Below are 20722 nucleotides of genomic sequence, written 5' to 3'. Positions count from 1 at the left end.
TCATGTTGGGACTGAATCAGCCATAATACCTGCTCTCCATTATAGCAATGTCTTGGTGAAACCTTCCACCTTGCTTGTCACTGATGTCTCTGAGGTTACCTGGGAAGAAAACGAGGTGGGAGTGAAAGAAATGAATCTTCAGGGACATCTGTGAGTCTCAATAACTCCGTAGCATGCCTGCCACAGTTTCTTTGTAGTTGTCTGCACGATGGTGTCTTAGGTAGTTTTGTGAGACATTCATGAATGATTCCCATCATCCTTCTCCAGCAGGTTTAATGCCTTGATAAAGTCACCTATCATTAACCAGCATGTGGATCTGAGGACCATTCAGGACCCCTACTTTCAACTTGGCTCTGGATACCATGCCACCGAGCTTCATAGACAAGTAATGAAACCCAGTACCTGTTTGATCCGTGGCTTTTACGAAATTATCCACTAAATCCAGCTTGAGATGCAGTGGAGGCAAGAATATGTTTTCTGGACCCACAAGGGGTTTGTGAAGACAGTTGAACCTTCTGGGTGCATCTTTTGGTCTTGCCGGCCATTCTTTTCTTACATAGTGCTTGGCATTAGCTTTCCTGTTCTACAAGCAGAGGAAGCACATGTGCTTTGTGTAACCGCTCTGAAGGCCCAGAAGTAGACTGATTACTTTGAGGTCCCTGCATGTTTTCCACGGATGCTTCTCGTACTTGATACTCGATAGCGGAAAGCTCTCAGTCACCTTCTCTAAGTATGCTATTGGCACGGATGGAAGCTGATTTCAGTTGTGTAGGAGGACTGCTTTCAAAGTGTCTTTTCCTGAATTCATAAACAGCCTCCAATCATCTGGCTTGTATGGATCAGAGTTGTTGCATGAGAGACACCGCGTCATTGCAATAGCAAGGGTTGTTTGCCATTGTGAAAAACGCAGACAGTTGTCGATGTCAATGACGTGATGTAGTGATGCGCACTCCATCCTCCAGCAGGTTATTCTGCTTCAGTCGTGATCCCAAGAGCTCTGCCTTTTCTTTAGACAAATCAAGGTCCCTTATGAAATCATGAAGGCTCCCTGGTTGAATGATTTGGGGCACCTTTTCCTGAGTCGTCCTAGTACAGTAGTCATCATTCATGGGGCTTTGACTGGAATCAGATTCGCTGCTTAGCTCATGTTCAGCGGGTGGGTTTGGAACCAGTAGTTCTGCACTGTGTGGCACTGGTTGGATTGCAGAAGCGATGTTGGGGTACCATACTGTGACTTGTGTCTTGACAGGTATTCCTTTGATGTTTGTGAGACAGAAGTAGCAATCATTGCTGTGGTCTTTGGGCTTTCGCCACACCATTGGTACAGCAAATGGCAAACCCAAACTTTGTTCTCCATGCATTCATTCACTCAGGTGATTGACACAGGACCTACACGCAATGTGAGGCACCCATTTCTTGTTTTGGTCACCCAACTGACATTTGAAGTAGCTTGTTTAGTTCACTCGAACAGCCTTCATGATGGCTTTCTTGAAGCTTTCTGGGGTGAACACTTCACAAGTGTAACAGAAACGGTCAGGATCGTTTACACATTTGCAGCATTCCATCTCTCACCACTGTCAAAGTGATTGAGAATTTCTGCAAGAATATAAGTGGATACAGTACATGTAACCTGCAACAAAAATACAAATTTAATCAGTGGAACTAAACAGACAAATATATGAGTCACATCCTATGAGCAAGGTACACTGATATACTGGTTTTCAAGAACTGGTTCTGATACATCCTTACTGATACCATATTCAGGTTCAGCACCTTCGATTACCCAAGAATCAGACCATTTCAGTTCAGAACCACGAAGTAATCTTATTTTCGTTGACCAGTGTTATTAATTAAGATTTCAGCAATGCAGACTTAGATGTAAACTAAGCATTCTGTGTGTTAGATATGCACACGTGTCAGGCATCACGTGATTGCACCTTGCCAAGCTCATTGATAAATTGTAAGCAAAGTCAGCAGATTGCATTGAATGTAAGGTTAAGGTGAAAGATTTGTATGTTCATGTATTTTCAGTTTGGTGGTGGTGACCATCATTCACTCACTTAATGTAGTGATGCCTACTTCTTCCTTGACCTTTATCAATTTTATTTCTGTGTCTGCCCTCCTCTCTTCTTATTGCTCTCATCTTTCCTGTCACATGTTATTGCTTCTTTCTTTTTTGGGTGGCTTGACATTGAGTGACACACCTAGTGGTTTCATGTAAGCCAGGAAACCAAGTACAGCACTGGTTGTTTACTATATATCCAACCATACATGTTCCCCACGTTCCAACAAGTTGATTGGCGGAGGGCTTGTGCCCCTCCCCATGAACAACTGACTCAAACAACCACCCTTTATGGAATTATGGTGTCTGGCTGTAGGTAGATAGATAAATTATCCTAACCAAACCTAACCCATTTTATGGTATTTTGGCATGTTTGGCTGAGTAGCTTGGTTAGGTTAGGGTAGATTAGGCTAGGTTATGGTTAAGTAAAGTTTGTTTAGATTGGGTTAGGTTAGGTTTGGCTTGGTTGTTAGGTTAGGTTAGGCTTGGTTGTTAGGTTTGGTTTGGTTGGTTGTTAGGTCAGGTTTCATTAAGTTTGGCTTGGTTGTTAGGTTAGGTAAGGTTTGGTTTGGTTGGTTGTTAGGTCAGGTTTGGTTAGGTTGGGTGGTTAGGTTTGGTTATTTTTGACTGGCTTAGGGTATATTGTTTTGTCAGGTTAGGCAAGGCTCGTGAATGAATATATAATGTTAGACTTGTAATAATAAATTTCAGTACAGTAATCTCTTGAGTATCTGGACAGCCATTGCTCGGACCATCTGTTACTCGGACACTATGATCTGGCTGTTCCAAACCATTATTTGTACATTTTTTCCCACCATCCGGACAAATTGCTTGCGTCCATTTCAAAATTATGGTCGCACAAAAAATTTCACCTGGATGGGCGAGAACAGCCCGCTGGTGCCGCTGTGACAGACTGGTTTGTTTACCCTATGTATGCCATACACCTCTGTTGCTCATCCTCAGTTCATGCGCATCGCTTGTGTAGTGAGCAGCTCTTCCCGGACTTTTGTTATGGTGGCACACATAGTAGCTTTCATTATGGTTCCCTACCTGCTTCAGGCTTTGCTATTCCTTGCATGCCTCTTCCTAGGATATGTGATGATGGCCACTTCACCAGGGAAAAGGAAGAGAGTAGTGCTGACTCTTCAGAAGCGGGAGATTCTGGGTAAGATTGATGCGGGATGATCGAATCATGAGGGGTGACATTGATTTTATTCTAGCTTACTGTACCGTACAATGATTTTATTCTATTTTACCATGATTTTATTCCATTTTACCATTATGTTTTGTGTGCCCACTGCATTTTTCATGTGTAGCTGGTTTTTCATGTTTTTTCATGTCACTGCAGGATATGGCCCTGCAGTAGTGATAGCTTGTCTGTGGTTGATGGGTCTGCTTGACCATAGTAATTGCTTGGTTGTTACTCATAGGTCTGCCTGACCAGAGAGAGTAGTGTTAATCAGCAGAAACAAGTGTTGAGTGATTTTCTGTAGTGGCCTTTTACATTGGCTTTCAGAGTCAGGTTATGGACAAGTGGGGGCCAGGGGAGAAGTCCACTATCCGGACGGAGCCACTACCCAGACAAGCCTTTGGCTCTATTATGTCGGATAATTGAAGGATTACTGTAGATCTGAATAGGTTTTAAACAGCCTGCCACTGCACTTGAAAAACAAACACAAGTGAATCGGGATCGTTTCGTTTCGTTTTTAAAGGCTCCAACATGCTCGCATGTGTCGGCCTTGGTCACCTAATGGCGGCTCTCCACGCTGCACGATCCATTGCAGCCTCCCTGTTCAGTCCCTTAACCCTAAGGTCACACTTAATGACCTCGTCCCATGTCTCTCAGTCTACCCCTCATAGCCCCACCCCCAGTATTAACACTTCTCACCTTCCTCACCCAATTATCATCCCCCATCCTCTCCACATGTCCAAACCACCTCAATCTACCTCTCCTCATCACAACACCAATACACTCCAGTCCCATCCTACCTCTCAACTCTTCCATTGTAAACAGGGAAAAGAAAATCATTAGTAAACAATCATTTACCACCATAAGGTGGGGGCACTCACCATCCATTCACTATATGTAGTGCTGCTTTGGGTGTCTATCTTTTCCTCTCTTCTTTCCTTCCTCTTCTGTCTTTCCTTCATTCATTCTTCTTCTTTCTGCCAGTGGGTGACTTTACACTCCCTCTTCTGTCTTTCTTTCCTTCATTCTTCCCTCTTCCTTCTGGCTGAGTGACTTTACACTGAGCGACAAGCTAAGTGGTTTCCTGCACACCAGGAATTCATTTACTACACCAGGTGGTACCCATATTACCAAATTATGGCACCTGGTGGTTTAGTGGGTAATTAAGGTGCACCAATCGCATTTAGCCTGTGTAGGTTTATATCCAAGGGGTAGTTGGGGTTAATTGTTCACATAATGCCATTCAGGGATGAGTGAGGCTGGTCACTTTCATCTTAAATGTCAGGACCAACTTGCCTAGCCCCGGGCTTTTACGTCTCTCAGGGGGGCAACATAGGATTGGATGATGGATGGATGGATGGATAATTATTAGAATAATTTGGAAAACAACCAGGGAGAAGTGGATGAATTGGTAAGGTATTTCTGTATAAAGTGAGAAAGTTTGTGACCTTGAGTGGCTGGCTTGGTTGTAAACAATATCTGGTCAAACCAACATTAGTTGCATACTACTCCCATGCTTTGAATTGTTTGAGTATTTTATTCATAATGATATTAATGTGTTGCAAGTTTATGAAGTCACTGCATGATAGTATTGTGATCCCTACCCTGACGTATGGAAGCGAGGCATGGACCTTGCGAGAGGGGAACAAGTCAAGAGTGAGAGCAGTGGAAATGAGTTACTTGAGAGGAGCATGTGGAGTGACGTGGAGGGACAGGTTGATGAATGAAGAAGTGAAGGAACGCTGTGGGGTGGATGTGGATGTGGTTGAGAAGATTAGGAGAAATACACTGAGGTGGTTTGGACATGTGAAGAGAATGGAGAATGAAAGACTGACTAAGAGGGTGTATGTAGGTGAGGTGGAGGGAGGGAGAGGTAGACCGAGGATGAGGTGGAGGGATGGAGTTGAGAGGTATATGAGGGAGGGGGGGGTGAGTTGGGGGGAGGGTAGTCAAATGGTGGGTGACGAGCGACTTGGAGGCGTTTTGTCTGCAGCCACCCTTTGCAGGATTAGGGCGTCGGGCTATAGATAGATAGATAGATAGATAGAAGTTTATGAACCATAAAATGAGCATTACAATTTGTATAATTGAAAATGCAGCATTTGCATTATTGCCTGTATAAGACAAGGACCCACTGTATATCCAAGTATGGCTGTCAGCTTAACCCCTTAACCGCGGGGCGTCACTTTCGTGACGCTTGGGAGCAAGGGATCATACTGTGGGGCGTCGCTTTTGTGATTCTGTGTTATTTTGAATTCACCCGGGCTTCCAAGTGGGGGCTTGTATCATCTATCAGTACTGCCAATGTCCAACACTAGTCAGCACTCCTAATCTCATATGTACTCCCATCCATTGTTGACAATTTAGCCATTTCTCCCCGTTCTTGGCTCCCCTCCCTACCCCCCCTCCATTACCCTATCCTTTCGCCTGCCCGGCCGTGTTACGCTAAGTAAATCTTCCCTGGAATTTTTCACTGATTTCATCCATTGAAATAAGCCCTATGTCCTATTCTTATACCAAATAATATATACAAGAAAGAAATAAGGTAAGTGAGAGTGCCATACACCTGGAATTGGCTAATTATCACCTGACAACACCTCACGTGCACTCGTTCGCTAATTTTCGCTGTTTTTTTCCCCTTGAAATATGCCGTATAATCTATTTTCGTAATAAATATACATGTAAGGAGGGAAGGGAGAAGCCTAAGTGATATTTACATTCACCTGGAACTACCTAATTTATAATGTATTGTCTAGATTTCCTGCCAATCATATCAGTGCTAGACAAAGCTGTTTCAAGATCTAACATTGGTAGCTCTGAATATATATCTCCTAAGTAGGCCTCTAATCTATTTTCGTAATAAATATACATGTAAGGAGGGAAGGGAGAAGCCTAAGTGATATTTACATTCACCTGGAACTACCAAATTTATAATGTATTGTCTAGATTTCCTGCCAATCATATCAGTGCTAGACTTAGCTGTTTCAAGAACCAATATTGGTAACTCTGAATAACCCCTAAGCAGGCCTCCAGGCTGGCCCTCCGTTATCAGTTTACTCTCATCTTCCGAAGCGAGGGTACGTATGTTTCTTCTTGCTGACTTCAAGGCCTTTTTTCACCCCCATGCAAATGGCCCTGTGACCTTTACCCCCTACTAAACCTCTTGTGGAAAGAGGTAAAGGGCTGACAATTGATAAAAGAGTGACTACGATCTTTCTATTGAGTAAAACAGTGCAAGTGGAATTGTAAATAATGTGTAAACAGCAAGTGAAAGTCTATCTATCTATCTATTGCCAGACGCCTCAATCCCGTTTGGGGTGGCCACAAACAAACCGCCTCCAAGTGAAAGTAATGAATGTAAATATACGTGAACAATGGAAAATAGTTTTATAAGTTATTTCAAGTGACAGTGCACAACACAGTGTAAATAAAATAGAAATGTAAATAACGTACATAAAATAGAGAACATAAATAGAAATGTAAATGAGTAGTATTATAAGAATACGAGTATATACCCTAGGAGTAATGAAAGTGAAAGTTTCACTCTATCATGTCTGAATGCTATGAGTTATGAGAGTGAAGATGAAAGTGACATTCACTCTCAATGCCAGTATACAGGACGAGAAAGTGAATGCTACGTCTATCTATCTATCTATCTATTGCCAGACGCCTCAATCCCGTTTGGGGTGGCCACAAACAAATCGCCTCCAAGTCGCCCTGTCCCCCGCCATTTCACTGCCCTGCTCCAAACTCACACCCCCCTCTCTCATATACCTCTCCACCCCATCCCTCCATCTCATCCTCGGCCTCCCCCTCCCTCTTCCCCCCTCCACCTCACTCACATACACTCTCTTCGTCAGTCTTTAGCCCTCCATCCTCTCCACATGGCCAAACCACCTCAGTGTGTTCCTCATAACGCTTCCTATCACATCCACATCCACACCACAACGCTCCTTTATATCCTCATTCGTCAGCCTGTCTCTCCACGTGACTCCACAGGCTCCTCTTAAATAACTCATTTCCACTGCTCTCACTCTTGACTTGTGTCCTTCCAACAATGTCCAAGCTTCACTTCCGTACGTTAGAGTTGGTATCACAATACTGTCATGTAGTAACTTTTTCACTTCCATGCTCACTTCCCTGTTTCTTATCACTGCTTTCAAGGAACCAGCAACCTTTCTTCCCTGCTGTACCCTTTCAAGCACTTCACACTCCAAACCTCCATCCTTACTCATCACACTACCCAAATACTTAAACGTACTCACATTTTCCAATTCCTCACCATCTAACCTTGCTGTACATTCACTAACTTCACCTCTCTCAAAGACCATCACTTTACTCTTCCCTACATTCACCTTTAGGTTCCGTTTCTTACACACTCTCTCAAACTCATCCACCAAGCCTTGCAGCTCCCCTTCGTCTTCACTCAACAACACAGTATCATCTGCAAACAACAGTACAGGGAGTTTCCAAACACTATCCTCTCTCACCAGGGCCACTCCAACATCCACTACCCTACCTTGTACCTCTTTTATTACCCCATCCATGTACAGATTGAACAACCATGGAGACATGACACATCCTTGTTTCAAACCAACTTTCAAAGAGAAAAATTCACTTAGTTCACCATCCACACGCACTGCAGCCTTCGCACCATTGTACATACTCTTCACAGCATTCAACAACTTCCCATCTACTCCATATATTCTTAACACTTTCCACAATCCTTGTCTATCCACCCTGTCATATGCTTTCTCCAAATCCATGAAACACGTATACAACTTCTTTCCCTTCTCTAGAAACTTTTCCACTAAAGATCTAAGAATGAATATCTGATCTACACAACCTCTTCCCTTCCTGAAGCCTCCCTGTTCTTCTCCAACTAATTTCTCTGTTCTTTCTCTAACTCTGTCTATAAGTATCCTACCATACACTTTTCCTATTATACTAAGAAGACAAATGCCCCTATGATTACCACACACTTCTTTTTCCCCTTTTCCTTTGTACAAGGGAATAATTATACCTGACTTCCAATCCTCCGGGACTCTACCTTCCTCCCAGGCCAATCTGCACATCTTCCACATCCATTCTACTACTATCTCTCCCCCATGCTTCAGCATTTCACCACACACTCCATCAATTCCTGGGGCTTTCCCCGATTTAACTTTCTTCATTGCTTCCACAACTTCTATCCTACTGATTTCTTCCTGTCTTCTCACCTCCCTCCTTCTCCCAGCCATTCCCCAGCCACTTATACTTGCATTACTTCCATCCTCTCTACGTTCAACAATTCCTTAAAGTGTTCTCTCCATCTGCTCACTTTTTCTCCCTTCTCCACTAGTAATCTACCATTTTTATCTTTCACTCCCCTGCTAACTTCACTTCCACCCTGTCTTACTCTTTTCACTTCTCTCCAGAACATTTTCTTACAGTCCCTCCACTTTACACTCAAATTCCTTCCAAATTCCTCATCCACTCTCTTCTTACTCTCTCTTACTAATCTTTTCACTTCTCTCTTCCTTTCCACATATAACTCTCTCTTCCGCCTCTCAACTTCTTCCACGCCCCTATTTCTCACCCATTCATTGTATGCTTTCTTCTTTTGTGCCACAGCCTGTTTCACCTCTTCAGTCCACCACGCTGTTCCTTGTACCCCCCTCCGCCTTCTCTTCCTTCCACACACCACATCACATGCTGCACATATTTCTTCTGTAAATATCTTACACACACCTTCCACGTCTCCCATCTGCTCCAATTCATATTTGCCCAATCGTTCCTCCACTTCTCTCTTATACTCTGCCTTTTTCTCATCCTCTTGTAACCTTTCCACTCTCCTTGCAACTACTCCTTCCTCTCGTCTTTCCCTTCTTCTATTCCTCCATTTCACTTGCATCCTAATTCTGGCCACCACCAAGTAGTGGTCAGAAAGTCCACTCCCCCAACCTCTATACACTCTTGCATCCTTTACACATCTTCGCATCCTTTCATCCACACACACATAATCAATCATTGCCTTCCTTTCATTCATACGTATTTTACTGAAAGAAATTGAATCCCTACAGTGACAATAAACTAATACTACTGAAGGAAACTTATGGATAAAGACTGTAGATATATATAAGTGTTATATAGTAATAGAAATATAAAGTGTGAGGGGTTTTATGAATAATAAATGACAGAGTAACAAAAGCGAACTAGTGCCAGTGCGACGATCAGACGCGCTCGTAATTTCCATTTCTTTCACAGTGTTTTTTTTTTTTAGTATGGATCCCAAACTACTTGAAAATTGTAGAATAGTGTTTATAGTGTTTGTATCTGGCTGTGGTAATCATAATACGGGTTGTCGGGAAGTGTAAAGTGGAGACTTCGTTACCCTACTTCAGAGGTCTCCACAAGTCCTACGGTAACCAACGAAGGCTCAACAATCATTCCAGGAGAAAGCTGAAGGTATGTGCCATAAGCATATGTAATTTTATTATTCTAGGACTAATAACTGATTTTTGGCAAATATTTTTTGAGAGTCTGTCGGATACCAAATAACCCCGCGGCACACGCAAGTCATTGGTAAACAAGCCCGCGGTGTAGGGGTTAAATGGTAGGACCAACTTTCCCAACCCCGGGCTCATACTCTCCTCATGGTGCAGTATAGGGTTGAATGATGGATGGATGGATGGTTTCAAATTTCATTTTGTATGGTCAAGTATATATTTTTTTCATATATATTTAGAGATGCTTATTAATCTAATCAGAAATAAAATTGCTGCAATTAATAATGGCAGTTCATTAGTCAGGTGACAACTTCTGACAACAGATAAGCTTATTGATGCTTAATAGGGATATGGCATACATGAGTACCTTTATGTACAGGCAGTCCTTAGTGTAAATCAGGGATGTGCTCTGATATATCAGTTTTCCCACAAATTTAGTACAGTACTGAAATTTGGGTGGAATAGGTAAATCATCTTACTATGCAGCAGTGGAACTTATATAAGCAGTATTTGTGTTATTTATTGTGAACCTAATAATAAAAAAGAATATGGAACAAAGTAGCCTATAATAAGGACTGGGTGCACTGGATGTATATTCCTTACAATCTTTCATTGCTAATTCAGGAAGTGGTTAATATTTATACAGTACCGTATGTAGAGAAAACTCTCATTTATCCATCGTCACAATATCCAGCCCAATGCAAAATCAGGTGCTGCTGGCTCGGCTTTGTTAGAGCAATATCCAGAGAAATGCAACGTCCATCGCCAAAATGGGACGTAACTGGCAGCTTTATGTAATATCCAGCGTTGAGGTGTATCAACCAGCTCATAAACAGTAGCCAAGCGGTGCTGTACTACTGGACAGGTTGCCCCCAAATTACAAAAATAATTGGTTCTTGAAGGTCTTTCGTAAGTCATTTTTTTTTTCGTAAGTCCATCTCTCTCTCTCTCTCTCTCTCTCTCTCTCTCTCTCCCCACACAGATTAAAGCCCATTATTGTCTCCACTCCTCCACTTATCCCTTACCCTTCCCTGAACTGCAGTTATCACCTCACCTCCTTGTCAGTGTCTTTGCCTGACCCCATCCTTCCTTGCTATGTCTGACCTGCCACACACACATGCACGCACGCACGCACGAGTCAGTGTTAACAGAAAAGTTTTGTGAATACAGACCCCAGTATCTGTAGTTTTCTTTGGGAAACAGAATTTTTTCAGATCATTGAGATGCCTCCACCTCTTCAATTCGCATTCATGTTCTTCCATCATCCTTTGCAAAAAGATCCTTACTCTCCAGTCATTCTAGACTTCTTACACCTTTGTACATCTCTCTTGACATTGAGAGGGCCCTCCCTCCATGCTAAAGGATCTTTGTATGTGGCATGTGTTAGGAGTGTAATACTGTATGGTAGTGAGACCCGGGCTGTAAAGGAATGGATATTCTCAGGCTCAAAACATACAAAAAGGACAATGATTACGTGGATGTGCAGTGCATCCTCGAGTGCAAGGCCTGGGGGGCTAGGTTTATGAAGGAACAGTTAAGAGGTAGGATGGGGCTTATTGGTAGTGTGATGAGCTGTGGTAGATTGAGATGGTTTAGGCATGTGGAGAGGATGGGAGATGACAGTTGGGTGCAGAAAGTGAAAAGTGTGAATGTTTGGGGGAGGGTTGCAAGGGGCAGACTGAAAAGACTGGGACGAGGACATTCAGTGTGACCCCAGGGATAAGGGACTGAATAGAGAGGCTGTCAGAGATGAGCAGCATGGAGAGCTGCCATTGGGTGACCAAGGCAGACACATGCAAGCATGTTGGAGCTTTTAAAAATGAAACAGATCAAGTCTCCTTCTTCTCTCCTTTCCCGTAATGTAGGCAGTTTTATCTTCACTTGTCTTTCTTTGTGGGGAAGCTTTTATTCATGTATGTGTGTGTATTTACCTAGTTGTGATATACAGGAAATGAGATACACTCGTGGGGTCCCGTCTCTTCTTCTCAGCAAGTCAAATTTTTCTTTGAACTCGTTTAAGTTTTTAGACTGGACGATCTCTGTCCTGGCTATTCCACAGGTCTGTGCATCCTTATGGAAAACTGTGTTTCTTGATATCCTTCAAGAATTTTGGCTTTTTCAGTTTCATTCCATGTCCTCTTGTTACTTTCCCATCCCATACAAACAGTTCTTTTCTGTCAATTTTATCTACTCCCATCATGGCCCTGAACACTACAATCATGTCGCCCCTCTCTCCTTTCTTCTAGGGAAGGCAGATCCAGCTTTTCCAACCTCTCTCTATGACATCTGCCAGGCTAGGGACCATCTTGGTTGCTGTTCTTTGTATTCTCTCGATCTTGTTTATGTCTTTCTTTTTGTGAGGGAACCACACTACTGCCACATATTCCAACCTGGGTCAGATCATGGCCAGTATCAATTTTTTTCATAATTTCCTCACCCATGTAATGAAATGCCACACTTATATTAGTCAAGAGATTGTACATCTAACTATCTTGTTAATGTGTTTTTCCGGTGACAAACTATCCTAGACCTGCACTCCCAAATCATTCTATTCTCTCGCTTTTGTAATTAATTCATTACCCATCATATAATTCAGTGATGGCCTCTTGGTACTTTTACCCGTTTTCGATGTTTTACATTTTTTTTGCGTTGCATTTCATTTCCCACATCTGCGGCTCCAATCATGAATCGTATCTGGGTCTCTCTGCAGCATTTTACAGTCTTCTTCTGCTTGTTCTCTCCTCAAGCTCTTTGCATCATCAGCAAACAGACTTGCATAACTGTTCATTCCATCTACCATATCATTTACCTAAGTCAGGAACATTACTGGCTCTAACACTGAGCCCTGTGGGACTCCACTTGTTACTTCCCTCTATCCAGACATCTTGTCCTTTATTACTGTCCTCATTTGGCTGTCTGTCAAGAAGTCTTTCATCCATTCCAGGAGGTTTCCCTTCAGTCCTATGTGCTCCAATTTCCACATCAGTTGCTTGTGGGGTACCTTATCAAAGGCTATCTCCAAATCTAAATACACACAATCCACCCAGCTGTCTCTCTTCTCTAACATGTCAGTTGCTCTTGAGTAAAAGCTCAACAAGTTGGAAACATAATTCATGACCTTCCACTTGTGAATCCAAATTGACTTTCAGCCAAAATGTTCATCTCCTCCAGATATTGTATCCATCTGTCTTTCAGGATTCTCTCGCACAATTTTGCAACCATGCTGGTCAGGGACATTGGTCTATAATTCAGGGGTTCTTCCTTGTTTCCTCCCTTATAAATTGCTACCACATTGGCCCTCTTCCATTCCCGAGGCACTTTCCCTTCTTCTAGAGTACATACAATTCAGCCGTGAATCTTATCCGCCAGTTTTTCTCTGCATTCTCTCAGTACCTAAGTAGAGATTCTGTCTGATCCTAGGGCTTTCCTTACATCTTGAGTTTCCAGTAATTTATACACTTACTGCACTTCCACCTTTATATCTTTTATCATTACATTTCTAGTCACACCCTCCCCCTCCACAAAATCCTTTTCTTTAGTGAAAACCAAATGGAAACATTTGTTCATTATTTCCACTTGCTTTGCCGCATCTTTATAAACCACTCCTTCTACTTCCTTTTGTTTCAGCTTGCCATTAAGAAGTCTATAAAACAATTTGGGTTCGTACATTTGTCAAATATGCATTTTTCAAAGTTCCTTTCTCCCACTGTACGTATTCTTGTATATTCCTTTCTAGTTCATCTATATTCTTCCTTTGTTCTATGTCCTCTCTCTCTCTCTCTCTCTCTCTCATACACCTTCTGTTAAACCAGTCCTTCTTCCTGGTTTCTTTCCCACATACTCTTGGCACATATTTTTCCACTCCAGAATTATAGAGGTGTAGAAGGATATCCCACTTCCTTTGTATCTCTCTTGTTTCTCTGAATTTTCTCCAATCTGCTTTTTTGAAAAATTTCCTCAATCCTGTAAAGTTTGCTTTCCCAAATTTTTATCTTGCCTGCCTATATAGCTCCTCTCTTGGTACCACGTTCCCTTTTATCATCTGGAACTCGGTGACCACATGATCACGTTTTCCTATGGGTCACTGATATTTCAAAGAGTCAATTGTGTCAGGTTCTTTGATCAGCAGTAAATCTAGTCTTGGTGACATGTCATCACCCCTGAATCTCGTCTCTTCTTTGACCCACTGGGTTATTACATTATTCATTGCTGTATTTAACAGTACAGTGCCTCATGGATCTTCACTGCCTCGTGAGTCCCATTCCTCCCAGTTCACCTCTTTACAATTAAAATCACCTATCAGAATTATGTTGTTGATTTTCTCAGTCATTTTCTGTACATAACTGACCATGTCTGACAACATCTCCTAGTATTCATCATCATTCCTTGCCCTTGTCTTTGGGGGAACATATGCTACTGCAATGTCTCTCTTGCCATTCTCTCCAGTTTCTAGTTTCATATTTATTGCTTCAGCCTCACCCTCTCCTAGTTCCACATTTTCCACATTTGTGTTGTTCTTCACAGCTATCATTGCTCCTCCTCCCTTTTTTTCTTTTCTGTGTCTTCTCCACAGTTTGTATTTACCATCTCCCATATGGATATCAATATCCTCTTTTAACTTGGTCTCTACAAAGCACATAATATCTGGTTCATGTACCTTCAAGAAATCGTTGATTTCTAACCTTGCCGATCTTAAACCATCAACATTAATACAGTATGTGCCACTTTCCAACTTTTTTCGTTGTTCTTTATTCTCTCTCTCTCTCTCTCTCTCTCTCTCTCTCCATCAGTGCCACTTCTTTAATTTCTGATCCATAACTCTCCAATAGAATATTGTCTTCTCTTCCTCTGTTATGTGTTTGTGTTCTTGTGTTCTTACCTAATTGTATCTTCACAGGAATGAGTCAAGCTTGCACTGTCCCATGCATTAAACCATTTTTATCATACATATCCTTAAATTTGTGAGTTGTTTTGGCACACACTGCTTCATTCGGTAGTGCATCACACTGATCAATTGCCCTATTTGGGAAACTGAATTTCCTTACGTCCTTATCACCGCTCTTTTTATGTAGTTTTTTTGCAGTGTCCTCTTGTTGATGCTTCCCCATAGGTTTTATATTTATGTCTATTTACTCTTCCTCTGATGTGCATTTATATAGCATAATCATGTCTCCTCTTTTTCTTCTCTTCTGTAGTGTTGGTAGATTCAGTTTTTCTAATCTTTCTTTATAGCTTAGATCCCTTAAGCTCGGTATCCATCTTGTAGCTGCGCTTTGTACTTTTTCAATCTTATCTGTGTGTTTTTTGAGATGAGGATTCCATACTACTGATGTATATTCCAGGGTTGGTCTGATGAATAATGTTATTAACTTTCTCAGCATGTCTTCATTTATATATGTGAACGCTGTTCTCATATTAGCAAGCAGTGTATACTTGTTATGTACCTGCTCACTGATATGGTCATCTGAAGATAGTCTGTTATTGATAATTACTCCTAGGTCCCTCTCTCTTTCTGATATGTGTAGGGTTGATCTTCCTAGCTTATAATCCCAATCTGGTCTTTTCTCACTTTTATCAAATTTAATTGCATGACACTTGTCCACATTGAATTCCATTTGCCATTTATTGTGGAAAGGACTTGTATTTTTAATGGGTTTTTGAAGTTAAAATCTACCCTTTCCAACTCAACTAGGCTGTCCCAAACTACATAAAGGAGGAGTAAACTGACAAATCTGTCACTGGAGTGAAGGGGTTAAGTCTGATTATTGGGATTACTCTGTTGTATAATTTCCTTAATGTTAAATGATTTTAAGCAGCTAAGAGTGATTCACAGAAACCTGGTAGTAGTGTAGGAGTGTTAATACTATTACCATGATCTCTCTTATGGCCAGGACAGCTTTAGTATTTTATCCCAGCTAATGCCAGGTGATATTGTTTAGTTAAAAGCGAGTACAGTTTAGGAGCCTGATAGTGGTAATACAATCACCAATAAGTTTTATGGTTGAGACAACTCTACATTTTATTTCAGCTAGTGCCAGATGATTTCATTCTCCTAAGAGTGAGCCATAAAAGCACTGAGAGTGTTATAACGGAACAAGCTGATAATAATAAATGATGATAATGTGGTCAGTGGGGGCACCGTCAACCACTCATTCACTGTAGCATAACCCTATTTCAGGGTAACTCTGCATTGTGTGACTAGCCCAATGATTTCTTGTAAAATAGGAAATCATTTAATACACCAGATGGTAACCTTATAACCAACCAACACATCTTCAATGTGTCAACAAGTGGGTTGGCAGAGGGTTAGTGCCCCTCCCCCCAAAATCAACTAACTAAAAATACAAACAAGAAGCCTCAGATTAGGACAGACAAACAGGTGACAACCAAGGGCCAGACAAAGCACATGGTACAGACTGCAACAGAGAATGTAAGGGGGTGCCAATGATGAGGTGAAAGAGGGGGGGATTGTACAGGTGTTTGAGGGTGCAAAATTGGACATATGCGGATTAACTGAGACTATATGGTGTATATGGTGAGGAGAGAGTGGGAGTATGGATTGGGTATATGCACTGGAGGAAGTGAGAATGAGAGAGCAAAAGAGGGTGTATGTATTGTGTGCAAGAGATGGAAGGAGAATATAAGAGAGTATGGATCAGTTGGTTCAAGGAACCAACTGATCCAAAAACAGCTGATGACTTACCCACATGTGCGTGTGGGTAAGTCATCAGCAATTTGTGATATGCTGCTTTCAGGTCCCAGATATGGTTTATTAGGTACAGTATGTGCACACTTGCTCACAGGGGGTAATTTGCAGCTGTAGAGGCATTTACGGGAGGGTGCACCAAACATTTGCGGAAATTCCACATTTGCAGGGGTCTTTGTCCCCTAACCCCAGCGAATGAGGAGGGCCTGGTGTATTTAGGTGAAGTATGCAAGATAAATTCCTAAGTAAGAGGTGCTATGAAGCCTCTTATGTCACATAAAGTACAGTCATGAGCACTGTAATAACGTCAGAAGAGAGAAAAACAGTTCATGTTGTTAAACTCTAATGAATACTTTATTGTTTTCTTTCTTTTTTATTCAGGACGGTCAAAGAATGAGTGCTGAAGATGGAAAATCCTTCATGCAGAAGAAAATACGTGTGGGACCTCATAATGTCAATAAACAGAACTTTAAAGGTAAGTATTCCGTGTTGTACTTCCATTTTGTTTTATGCAGCAGCTGTTATACATTAGGTACCAGATGCATGGTTATTTCAGTTTTTTCTTTCTTTCTTTTTTTTGAAAACAGGAAAACCACATTTGTTTTGTTATCTCAAGGAGGTTATGTTTTCACCCCTGTCCTTTTCTTTACTTGTTGGTTGGTTGGTTTGTGAGCAAGATTACACAAAAACTACTGGATGGATTTCCACGAAACTTAGTAGAAGAATGGGCCTTGGCCCAGAATAGACTCCATTAAATTTTGGTCCGGATCCAGATAAAGGTGCGGATCCAGGATTTTTTTTTTTTTTTTTTTTTTTTTTTTTTTAAATACAAGGTAGGGCATTTTTTGACATTTTCATAAATTTTTCAGTGAATATTCCATGGATCTGGAAAAAAATCAGGCATATTTAGGATGTTGGTGTCTACGAATGTTTACAGTTTGGCGCGGATCCAAATCAGAAGGAACTGCATGTTGGGCCTTGGTGGAGGTATGCGCTCTACTGAGTGCCGTTCTAGTTGTTACTTAGTTTTGATCCAGATATCCTTAGTTGAGAAATTAGTGAAACATTATTTTGAGCATATATAACCATGTCATTGAGATCTGGTGCACTGACTGATAATAAAAACATTTTGGTAGGTGAGGGTGCCTGTCACCCACTTACTGTAAGTTTACCCTTAGGTGACTGTGCTGAGTGGGAAGCAGATGGAGTCCCGTAAATCAAGAAAGCATGAATTGTGCTTAGTAGTACAGTAACTGAATAACCAAACCGGCGTTTCCTACATGTTCTGAAAATGACGGAGTTGGTTAACAGAGAATTAGTGACACATCCTGTATGAAAGAAATTTGTTTAATTCATTCATTATCTAATCCATTGTTACCCCATGAGGAGCGTAGGAGTCAGGGGCCAGGCAGATTGGTCCCGACATTTAAGATGAGAGTGATCAGCTTCACTCGTCCCTGAGTGGCATTACATGAGCAATAAACCTCAACCATCCCTTGGATATAAACCTGCACTGGTTCAATCCAACCATAGCACCTTAATAAATAAGTAAATAAAACCCTCGGACCTAGACGAACCAACTGTAGATGACCAAGGAGCAAAGAGAAGGATATTCAGAGGATGGTGACATGGAATGTAAGGGGTGCAAATGATGAACTGAATTAAAAGGAGATGGTGCAGGTGCTTGAGAATGCAGAAGCAGATATATGTGAACTGACGTAAACCACATAATGTTACTGCATTCCATGACTCTATCTTAACATATTAGAGTCTCTCTTCAGTACTGTATATATATGTTTGGTGTCTTTATTTTTATGTAAAAGAAGGGTACAAGACAAGAAAACAAACAAGCCCCTTCCTTATAAAATGTTACTCCATACCACGACGCCATCTTAACACTACTGGTTTGTTTATGAAATATGAAGTCCAAAGTGCCCGATTCCTTTTGTACAATAATTTGAGACATGATGTTCATCTCTATTAAAGTACACTAAATATGTGTCAGTATATAGAGATACGTATTATTTTCCGTGAAATGAACTTAAAAAAACAAAACTCAATAAAACCTGTTCATTCATTCAAGAAAATACAAAAGCCATTAAGTGAAGGAATACACTATATCTCCAAAACAAATGCCTGCATGTCTTCAAATGCCTGCATGTACTGAATTTTAGAATCGCAGACAACACAACCAAGTTTTCACAAATCAGTTACAAGGAATGTTTACACCATTTTATGTACCCTAAAAGTACCAGAAACCATCCTAACATGAGGTGATCAAATTTCCATATTGCTAGGCGCTAAACTGCTAAATTACTAAACCACTAATAATGCTGTAATTTCGGGAAGTATTATTTAATGTTGCAACTGTTTTTCCCATTTTTCACTAACAGTAATATAAGACTGCTTCCTTCTATGATGCTCTTGTATCGAATGAAACAAAATATCAGTAAGAAATGCCAGCCTAACAAGGGTTTTTGAATTTGCTGTTACAATGACTCAACAAAAGTCATGCTAGCCAACATCTCTAGTATGTTTCCCTTGCTAGTTAGCGATTGGATAGCAAGTGATCATTATTGCCCTTCTGAAGGTTAGCAAGGGGTTCAGATGTGATCATGTTCTGGGAGTTGGGGGAATGCTAGGTGCTAAACTGCTAAAAAGCTGTAATTTCAGGCAGTACTGTTTAATGTTGCAGTTGTTTTTCCCGTTTTTCAGTAACGGTAATATAAAACTGTTTCCTTCTATTATATTCTTGTCTTGAATGAAACAAAATATCAGTAAGAGAAGCCATCCAAACAAGGGTTATTGAATTTCCATATGAGACAGACGTCTGCTACAATGACTCAAATGTCATGCTAGCCATCATCTCCAGGATGATTCCCTTACTAGTTGCTGAGTGGATGGCAAGCAAAGTGATCATAACTGCATTTCAGATTTTTTTTTTTTTTTTTTTTTTTTTTTTTTTTTTTTAAAAAACAGAACGGAGGAAGGAAAAACAAATGGGTAAAAAAAAAATAATCCATACACCAGATTACTGGTGTCCTCTGTTCATAAAATATCTGTAACAGTTAGACTTGAACAGTTGTGGGTTGAAATTTGGAGGAAAACAACTCTGGGGAAGCGAGTTCCAGAGAGATGCAGTTCGGGGAATGAAAGAAATCTGATAGGCAGAAGTTCTGCAATATGGTTGAGTGACATTCCAGTCATGATCGCTACCAGATGTCCGTATAGCACGAGGGAAGGCATGGAGAGGTGGCACCATGGACGCAACTTCGTCTGAGCATTTGCCAAAAAAATATCTGTAAAATAATGCATTTCAGAAGGTTAACAGGGTGTTCACCAGTGATCATGTTAGCCTGCTAAAGTAGGGTGTATGCTAGATGCTAAACTGCTATACCGCTAAACCCCCAGACCGTCACATGGCCAGTTGTAAACAAACCCTAAATTTTTTCTTGAGCCTGGGTGTTTCTAATCGTAATATCTGAGTATATACACAAGTGAATGTAACTTTTACAATAAATCAAAGGTGTTTATACTCTAAAAAATACTCGACTGACAAACAGTGAGATGATCCTCTGTATAAGTGATTCTTCTAAATGGAGCCAAGGTCTTAGCCTCGCCTCCAGGACGCAGGGGGATATTTGAAGTTGATTTTGAGACAAAAAAGTGCATCTTCCACCTCACGAAATACGGTATTTGTGGGAATTGCTGTAAAGTATTGAGATATTTAAATAAAAAAGAATACTTACTTGCTTACTTATATGTATTATTATTATTTTCTGTTATTTGTAATTTGCACAAGTGCTCTATCTAATATTTAGCCTGCGCAGTGTCACAAAGTGCTAGCGCAAACCATTTGCATATATTTGTGGGAATTAATGTAGAATATTGAGACATTTAAAATAAATTAGGTGTATGGTGTGAGTCGTGTGGGTGGTGGTGTAAGAAAAGGAAGTGAATGGTGGTGCGAGGAAGTAAGTATGGCTGTGGCTGAGAAGAGATGTGCATATGAAGTGTGGCTGCAGAGGAAGGATGAGGTGTCATACGAGAGGTATAAGGAAAAGAGGAATAGGATGAGAAGGGCTGTGCGTGATGCTAAAGTGGCAGTAGATGAGAGGTGGGGTAGGCGGTTGACTGAGAATTTTCAACAGAATAAGAAAATGTTTTGGAAGGAGGTGAAAAGGGTGCAAAAGGGAGAGTCTGGGAAGGAAGAGCGAGTAAAAGCAGAGGATGGAAGGATGTTAACTGAGATGGATGCAGTAAGGAAGAGATGGGCA

The 20722-nt window shown here is 41.1% G+C and overlaps 1 protein-coding gene across 1 annotated transcript in view; it reads left to right on the top strand.

Moving 5' to 3' along the window:
• LOC145416939 (uncharacterized) overlaps positions 1-20722 on the top strand; it is a 194041-nt gene that overhangs the window by 140237 nt on the left and 33082 nt on the right. Inside the window, exon 17 of the mRNA XM_080285794.1 lies at positions 16827-16920. Within this exon, the coding sequence (XP_080141920.1) occupies positions 16827-16920 (94 nt within the window). The remainder of the gene's footprint in view (positions 1-16826; positions 16921-20722) is intronic.

This window comes from Coenobita brevimanus, chromosome 108 (assembly GCF_032717465.1).
Source record: "Coenobita brevimanus isolate Jiangsu-jjx chromosome 108, ASM3271746v2, whole genome shotgun sequence".
Classification (NCBI taxonomy): Eukaryota; Metazoa; Arthropoda; class Malacostraca; order Decapoda; family Coenobitidae; genus Coenobita; species Coenobita brevimanus.
This window is presented reverse-complemented; position numbering and strand designations above follow the sequence as displayed.